Raw genomic sequence first — 9,766 nt, forward strand, 5'->3', positions numbered from 1 at the left:
TTTGTAAGATCCTGTTTTCCTACAGGTATAAGCTGGACAGCCATCTGTATTACTACAAAATCTAACATGATTTGGATAAAGATTATCGATCCTTTGCAGTTCCGGGTTCCTCTTATTTAGAGTAGTTTATCGTATCAAAAACAGAAAATCAAAACAAGAAGAAAGAAAACAAAAAAAAAAAACAGATTACATCAACGACGATGATATTTTAGATCATGAGATTGGTACAGATTTCTCAATAAGAGAGAATTATGAAGTTATGTTTGCCGAAGACTCTCATCTATGTATAATAGGTTTGCTGAAGCCCCCAACAGTAAAATATATGTTTGTGAACCTCCGAACGGAGTATGTTCGAATACCCTAAGTAGCAACGAAATTTTATGAAAATTTTTGGAATTGCACATAATTTGCAATTAAATTACATTCTCTCTTTATATTCATAGCCGTCCGTAAGCTAAGGACAAAAAATTCTCTTTGCCTCTTGTCTCTTATTTTGTAGATTTCTTAATGATAATAACTCTAGAGGACAGATATTGATTTAAAATGTTCAAGAATTTTTTCTTTTAGAGGTCCTTTCTAATTTCATGAAATAATCATAGATACCATCTGTAACTTACGAGGTTGCGATGTAAACCACAGAGGTATGTTAGGTTAGATGGCTGATCAAAGATCGCACGTGGTCTACTATATGTAGTTTTTTGTGCGACCATAGAAAAGAACAGCTCTTGTATTTGAACCATAAATCAGTAAAACGCTTACTAGCCAATACAAATTTGCACAGGCGTTTAATTTACATTCCCGATCCCAAGTGCTTAYGTCTTGACCTCCCAAACGCGGAACAGTCAAAAAGGAAGCGTTGAATTGTTTCCACCTAATCTTTTTCCGTACAACATCTACAGATCACTTCTGGTAGGATTCCCAACCATGGCCCATTAAAAGCCCTCAAATTAGGAAGAGGCTAGCGTTTCTGATGGCAAAGAGATCACCACATCTCTTGTGATCGATTTGGGCGATAAAGCTTTTGCGACAGAGCATGTACAGATGGTGGCCCAGCGCTAACCAAGCTTCCGCGAAGTCCAGTTATTTGATAGTAGAACACAAAAGGATACGGGAGCACCGATCCATTCCAATTGAACYGACAGCGGTTTTAGAGTACCTTTTCTTGCCAGCTGATCAACTTTACTGCTTCCTGCGATTCCGTCACTTCTAGGAAGAATCCTGCAATCGGCATAGACGACAAAACCACAGATTTGGAGAAAGATTATTTGAAAATTCAAAAATAAAATTGTGTAATGTTGTGCTCTTTCGTCGCATATAATCATTATATCTTTTCCATCTCTTTTTTTTTTTGCAGAATTTTCATATTTATACAACATGTGGAATAGTAATAATTGTTATAGTCGAAGATGGCTAGTCACGGACACGAGACAAGTGGGCATAGKAAGTAGCAGAGATCGGTAWCAACTGTCCAACAGAACAAGGAAATCTACACAGTCGCTGCAAACAGCAGCGGCGTCGACTTTGCAACTACCGCGACATACTAAACGCAAATGCCGACGATTATGCGACGCACGCGCGAAATGTGCCGAGCAGCCCGAGTTATGGCTACCGCAAATGTCAGCCACGGCGTATGCGGCAGATGGAAAAGCGCTGCCGTACAGACAGCTCTCGCGGCTGTCAGGAACTGCGTCAWATACAACCGCATCGTTATGGTCGCACCTAAAGTCCTCAATAGCGCCTGCCCGGTGCACACGAGTCAACGCTTGCCTAAACCAAATAATAGAAGTATTACTAGCCTTACTATTAGCCAATTGTCTGATGCAGCTATGCGGACAACTGCCCACAGCGACAGCCGCATTCGGTGCGCCAACGGCGAGCGATACACTTGCCGAAGCATACAACTTCTACACGAACCGTAGGCTGAGCCAACGCGGCGACGACGACGACGATGATGAGTACGTGGACGCTTATAGCAACAACTATCGCCAAGCGCACAGCATTGGCGGCAATGCGGCGTTTGCATTCAACGCGTTGCAATTGCCATCGGCTGCCACGCTGGCTGCAGCAGGCGCTTACAACGTACCAGATGGTGATACCGCATTGTCGGTGAATCAGCTGCAACGGAGTCAAAATTTCAAAATCAGTCAGAAGCCCTGCTCGATTGGACGCATCGAGGGCACTTGCATGTTCGTGTGGGAGTGCATCAAGTCGGAGGGTCGGCATGTGGGCATGTGTGTGGACTCGTTTATGTTCGGTTCGTGTTGTGCGCACAATTATACAGAGAATATTGTAATGCCGCAGACGTTCTCCTACACGCGTCCCACCAAACCTCTGGGCATTGGCGGTGTGAATCATCGACCTCGACCGCCGCATCAGCCACACAAGCCGAGCATAAGGTGAGTTAAGACTGTGGCGTACGCAATATAGTGTATGCTTAGTTTTGTATGCTTCTCTTTGCAGTGGTATGACTACTATTGAGCGGCCGCATGGCGCTGGAACGCTGGTCATACGTCCATCTGGGCCGCATCATCAGGGCGCTTTGTATAAGCCTCAGTACATGAAACCCTCAACTGTGGSCACAACCACATCTTTCTCCGCCTCTCACTCAGCAGCGACGACAACGACGACAACCACTTCAACTGAGGACTCCAATGCGTTGTGGACTTCGAATTCRGTATTGCAAGATTTGCAGCCGGCAGCGGCCACGGCGTCAAGTGAGTACTTTCTATTGAAGAATGTGTACATTAAGGGTATCCTATATAGGAAATTTTATGAAAATGATTTAGAATATTGTTTATGATGTCTGCAATCTGTAAATTGGAGGTTGTCACCTCTTTAAAAATAATAAATCATAAAAATATTTCGGTGAACGAAATATGTATGTACAAGGAAATCGACTTTATACCTAAATATAAGATTATGGAAGCAAATCAATATCGGTAACGAAATATGTATGTACAACAATATGCTGCCAAAATGAACTTTAAGAAGCAAAACATTTCTTAAAAGTGTTGCCACCTGTTTAATTTTTTTGGTAAAAAACTATAATACTAAAGTATGGGTATTAAACTAGGGCGTCTAAAAAATARACAGTTRAAAATGTTTTACTATAAGGGTTGCCACCTGTTTAAATTTTTAGGGTAAAATAAAATATATGCCAAAGAGGTACTAAAGTATGTTTATCAAAATGAAGCGGCTAAAAAACTTACAGTTGAAAATGTTTKACTATAAGGGTTGCCACCTGTTTAGATTTCTTTTGGTAAAACTTTTTTTAAGATAAAGAAATACTGTAGTATACTTTAAGCGGCTAAAAGAACGTACAGGTGAAACTATTTTTTATAAGGGTTGCCACCTTTTTAAATATGTAGGGTAAAAGAAAATTTAAATTAAAACAAAACTAAAGTACGTTTATCAAACTTAAGCGGTTGAAATAAGTGCAATTGGAAGATTTTTTTTATAAAGGTTTTCCACCAGTTTACTTTTTTTGGTAAAAAATGTTTTTAAGATAGAAAAGTATCAAACTGATGCGGTTAAAAAACTTAGAGACGAAAATAATTTATAAGGGTTGCCACCTTTTCATATATTTTGCTAAAAACATGTTTTAATATAAAGGAATACTGCAGTATGGRTAACAAACTTAAACGGTTAAGTAAAACTTACATTTGAAAATTTTTTATATAAGGGTTGCCATTTGTTCAGCAATATTAATTCATTAAATTTGAAAATATATGAAGTGTTACAATATGGGTGCGTAATTWAAGAGTTTCAATACAATTTTTTATTTGAGATGTTTTTGAAAAAGGTTGCCACCATTTTCAATCTCAAAGGGGCAGATTCGGTGAATTTTGTATTGGAGAACTTCTTTAATGTTTCCAAATATCTAAAAATCAGTGGTACAAACTTTATATGGCAAAAATGTTTTCAAGGTTTTCAAAATAAGGACACCCCTGTGCTAAAATATAATACAACAYTTACCCGAAAACTGATTTACAAGCCTGCTAACACTTGCATACCTCTGTGTGCCCCTCATATAAATTCATGACTTTCTGCAGATCAATGGAATACATCACCACAGCTGACAGCCGTAACGCAACACCACTGGCACATGACGACTGAGCCAAATTTTATTACCAAACCGCGGCCGCCCAGCTGGGAGAAACCGACCGGTATGCGTCCCTCAAAGCCATCAAAGCCAACAAAGAAGCCTATCTTGCCACAGCCGCAATTGCCCAGCTACCAATTGACGCAGCAACAACAGCAACAGCAGCACACCACAGCGGGTATTGTGTACACGACGCGAAGGCCAGTGCCGCCAACATCTACGCAGTCAGCGACAGGCCAACCGTCCGCATCGCCCTCATCAGCGGCGGCCAGTGCACCAAYAACGCCAATATCGGCGCTGTCGTTGACGCGTCCACAACCACCATACACCGCCTCGTCTGCGTCTTTCGACACATCTGCGACTTCGTCATCGTCAGGCACTAACTTGTGGCAACAACAACAGCATCAGGTATGTTTGTCTGCACTTATGTGAATCCCTACACATTGTTCTCGGGGTATTTAAACGGGCTACCTCTGGCTGGGCCACATGCCGAGGTCATTTACTTAAACACTCACTCACTGACAAACTGACAAATTTCTGCCTCAATGTTTGCATACTTATGCGGCATGGGCGGATTATCGTGCACACAGCAACAACAAATCAACTTTGTTGCACATAAGCGTATAAAAATGTTTATCTAGCCTTGAGCGACATTTTATTGTTTGAAAATAGCTGATGAAAGATTGCCCGTCATTTGGGTGTGGTGCGGCTAAGCTGTGCCATGCTATACGTCCACTTGTGCTATGCTGCTCGACCGATTGATCCGCTAAAGTGTATCAGTAACTGAAAGTGCGACGTCTATTTTGTGTGTGGCATGCAGCACGCGGCATGTGGCGATCACACAATGTCTCGTCTTTGTCTATACGTAAATGGTTTAAGACAGTTAAGGGCCTAATTGCATGTGACAGTAGCGCCAGTAACTTGCTTTGAAGTTAAACATATTCCAAGCTTATAAAAATATATGAAAAGTGACATAGTTTGGAGATCTTTAGAGATCTTTACAAAATTGTCTGAGGTTAGAATTAGGTTAAGAGGTCGATAAAAACAAGGATCTCGCTTAGACATCTTAGAACGTCGGTGCGTGTTATTACCTGAAACYCTTATATAATAGATCCYAAGACCCTCGAAAAATCGACAAAGCGCTTTGAGCTTATCACAAATTCGTTGAGACTGGCTACCCGAAGGTAAGACTGCCGAGAAATTTCATTCTCAGTCTTGCAATTGTTGTAAAATGGAGGAGAAAGTGTCTGGATGTTTCCACCTCGTTCTCCTCCATACAACTTTGACAACTTGCGTACAAATTTGAAAACTCACCTCCGTCAAAATTTTTTAACCTTATCGCAAGAAAGTCATTTGACAATTGAGATATCATTAGATTAGCACGTAGATGGTATTCAGAAAATTATTTTGTAACCATAAGGACAACGTCGYCAACGTAGGCYATCAACCTRCAGCTTCGGTCCTYGGGTTTAAAGTACTTAATTCATTAACTAAAAAGATCCACAGTTTTGAAGTTATTACACTATTATATTTTCAAGAACGCAATKAAACSTTTTCGGCTSGGTRRACAWTTGYKYGTCAGTCGTTTATTMTTTTCTTAACAGAACGGCTATGTGATATATGATTAATTTAGATAACCTTAAAAACTTTACGGCGACGGACTTGTGAGATTGCGAAAGCCTTTTAGCCCAGATTGGAGCGCAAACTGGACATCGCCACATTGGCTCACGCATTGGAAACATCTAAGGACTTTCGCCTTGACTGTATAGCTTTCATCAGACTGAGGATGAAACATCTTGGTTACCATRCTTTCTATGAATCCGGCGAATTGCCTGGATAAATATCATATTTTGTGGTTGGTTCTAGACGCTTTGTGGTTATACGACGGTCGGTTTGATTCGTGCTTAGAAGTTCTGTGCATCACAACTGACACGCCCCTTCAGCAGTGCWTTTGGGATTATTATTGGTCTCACGAATATCAGCCTATTTATCAAACCTAACCTAATTCCAATAGGAATCTCATTGAAAATTTTTAAGGCCGGTTTGATTGGGTGCTTTCAGCGGGCTGACGATATTCTTACCCGGGCCCTTAAACGTTCAGAGATGTTTAATATTCTATCATCTATGAGACAACCTACCTTGTACGGAACTGGTTAAATCTCCGATTAAATGCTGTTTTTGCAATAAACATTCCCGCATATCATACCAGTAATTTTGATAAACGCTCAAAAACKATTCCCAATTTCCAAAACTGCAAGCCTTTGTAACTGACCACTGTGTGTGCGGTTTAAGTAAAGCGCCCAAGGACCTGCTTACTACTACCTTGTTTGCCTTTTTTTGTAAACTTAAGCTCAAGTCCACTAATGCCGGCAATCGTTCACGGGCTAGCCACATGTCGCCGMTAGACGGTATTATCCAACGAATGAGTGCGTTCGCGCATATTGTTTTTGTAGTGCATTGAAATGAAAAATTGATTTTGGCCATATGAAAAATCTGCACCGACATGACCGCCGTATAGGCATAAATAACATTGAATAATTTCAAACTCATAATTTAAATTTGCAGCAGCAGCAACAACATCAATACCAWCACCACCAGCAACAATATCGACCGCCGCCTGTTTATGGGAAGCCACCAACGAAAGTGCCAGCCACATCACTGGCGACCACCAGCGGCACTGTGAGCGCGACAACAACTACAATGGATACAACAACAACGACAAGCACGCGATTACCAACAAGCAGTACTACGGTAAAAACGACAACGCGTCCTTACACGCGCCCAACCACGCCCAATTGGGTCATTAGCGAAAGTGGTGTGCCCAGCGGCGTCGGCGACGGCACAATTTATCCACATTACTCGTCGTCTACAGCAAAACCAACAACAGCAATAACGACCACAACAACAACAACGCAAAAATATAAACCCACTTCGACATCATCCAGTTCGTCAACGTTGTCATCATCATCATCATCATCATCGGCGCATACAACCGGCTCAATGTCGCCCATTAGACCCACTCAACGGCCCACTTGGTCGCAAACGATACCGACAAGGCAACCACCAACATCAAAGCCGCCAGCATCAACCACCACCTCATCATCATCAACCACTTCAGCATCATCATTATCATCTTCTACATCATCACATTCCGCTTCCTCATCATCATCGCTCTCACCACCCGCTTCACCATCTACAGCTGTCACTGCAACGCATAATATGCCCACTTATGGACATTATCCGCATCCGAGGCCGCCATCGCAGCAGCAGACATTGTCGCACCACAATCTGACGACGATCGAATCGAATGAGATCTCCGATAGTTTGACCAATAATAGCACCGCTATTAAAATCATCACAGCCGCACGTAGCGGTAAGTTTTACAACTTCACTGGAACCCAACTTCTACATCCACATACATACATACATATATTTTATTTATGGCTTGAGTTTCGGTTCATTTATCACTTGTTGCGTTATTTGCATCGCTGATCTGCGTTGGGTGTTGCTGTCGTTGATTGACCGCCAGACTATTTAAGCCATCATTTAACTGCATTCAATCATTCTCGGGTTGCCGTGCAATCCCATAAAGATTTTATGTGTTTTCTCGTTTAATCTTTTTACTCACGGTGGTTTCTTTTTTTTTGTTTTTTGTTCTTTTCTTCCCTAATTTATGCCAAACATTTTTGACGGATTTGTAGAATGCGGTATTCCGGTTTTGGCGCGTCCGGAGACACGCATTGTGGGCGGCAAGAGTGCGGCGTTCGGTCGTTGGCCTTGGCAAGTGTCGGTGCGTCGTACAACGTTTTTCGGCTTCTCGAGTACACATCGCTGTGGTGGCGCGCTAATCAATGAGAATTGGATCGCAACTGCGGGACATTGTGTCGATGAGTAAGTAATTAAATAACCGTTAACTACTGTAGTCTAAGAGTATATAAAATCTCACAACGATGGCATGCAATTAATCAGTGGTGATTGGTTTATGTGAGGTTAGATTCATATCATAAGGTAAGACTCAAATAAATCTGGCAGATAACACGATAGTGCCAGGCTTCCACTTCCTTATTTTTTTTATATAACGCGTCAGTTGTTAAGTCACAAGCAATACCGATCTGAAAGACGTTAAAGGAAGAATAGAGCACTTTAGGTGTCACAGTAAAGATGAAACTTAGTAAAGCTCGGAATCTTCTTCTTTGCCCCTATAACCATAGGTTGATCTGGACTGAGAACAAAGCATCCCTAGTTATTTCTATCATTTGCTAGGTCACATCAATTGCACATCACAAGTGTAGGCAGGTCGCTATGAACTTGGTCCATTTATAGGATGCGTGAGTGCACTTACTTCAGTTGTCTACGCATGGATCTCGTATTGAAGAAACTTTTCGCTGGAGCATCATCATCCWTGCGAACGATATGGCCTAACCAGCGCATTCCTTGGATTTTTATGTGCTTGACTATATTCCTGTCAATGTAGTGCTCAKRCAGTAYRTGGTTCCAKCTTCTACGAATTTCATCGCTCACGCGGATGGCTCCTAAGATCTTGCAAAGAATAATTCTCTCAAATACTCCAATCTGGGTTCATCAACGACCATGTTTCCGCACCGAATAGTAGTACGGAGTAGATTATTGGTTGAATTTACACTGATTCCAAGATAAACAAAGTTTTTAAAATGTGTAGCTCCCAACAATGACATAGGTCCCAAGTCACAAAAAATCATTTTCGTACCCCCGTATACTTTTAATGCCAGTGGAACTGTAGTTCCGATTATTGTCACGTATCACTTTTTCCTGCATTATATGGACACCCGCTTGCCTCAATACAGACGCCCGCTTCCAGGGTCTCTCATCTGGTGGACGGACACTACAACCTTGCTAAGCCCTTAAACCGGTAACACGGAGAGGTCCAATCAAGGGCAATATGTATTTGCCGTAACCCAGGGTCGCTTTCCGAATCTCACTCAAAGGGGTTCACGTTGCACGGGGTGTATGACGCAGACGCAAGAGTAGGGATTGAGTATGGTTGTTCAACTGTGGCTGSCTAYCAAGAGTAACTACCACACCCAACTTWAATCCCTTCRGAATCAATCAGATCAAAAATATGTGACTGCTAGGCTAAATTTGCTAATGAGAATAATTGATAATTGCTGCCATGTAGCGGTTATCTAATCTCAACGTAGGTGGTAAGGTTCTGGTTCGTTGTCATTGAAGTCATCTAACGGTATGCCCAATACACTAAGTACGCCATTCACAGAGAAGGAGTCGGTAAAGGTGTTAAAGACTCCACTKTGAATGGCGGACAGTGCGAAGTCTGGTTGGCGTACTGGAAAGACYTCTTGAGTTGCAGTTTTCTTATAAATATTATTTTTTCATAATAATTTCCTTAAATACTTATTAAATTGTGCTTTATTTTCATCTCCATTCCAGTCTACTCATCTCGCAGATGCGCATACGTGTCGGCGAATATGACTTCTCCCACGTTCAAGAGCAACTACCCTACATCGAGCGTGGTGTGGCCAAAAAAGTCGTACATCCCAAATATAATTTCTTCACCTACGAATATGACTTGGCCTTGGTGAAACTGGAGCAACCGGTGGAATTTGCGCCGCACGTCAGTCCTATCTGCTTACCACAAACGGATAGTCTATTGATTGGCATGAATGCCAC

General features: G+C 41.8%; 1 protein-coding gene across 1 annotated transcript in view; it reads left to right on the forward strand.

Annotated features, from left to right (window-relative positions):
- LOC108975185 (serine proteinase stubble) overlaps positions 1-9,766 on the forward strand; it is a gene marked incomplete in the record, with an annotated part of 85,553 nt that overhangs the window by 73,901 nt on the left and 1,886 nt on the right. The window contains 6 exon segments of the mRNA XM_018943522.1: positions 1,355-2,396; positions 2,461-2,714; positions 4,053-4,510; positions 6,668-7,475; positions 7,804-7,993; positions 9,527-9,766. Coding sequence (XP_018799067.1) covers positions 1,375-2,396; positions 2,461-2,714; positions 4,053-4,510; positions 6,668-7,475; positions 7,804-7,993; positions 9,527-9,766 — 2,972 coding nt within the window.

This window comes from Bactrocera latifrons, unplaced genomic scaffold, assembly GCF_001853355.1.
Source record: "Bactrocera latifrons isolate USDA-ARS-PBARC rearing strain unplaced genomic scaffold, ASM185335v1 scaffold_62, whole genome shotgun sequence".
In the NCBI taxonomy this organism is placed as follows: Eukaryota; Metazoa; Arthropoda; class Insecta; order Diptera; family Tephritidae; genus Bactrocera; species Bactrocera latifrons.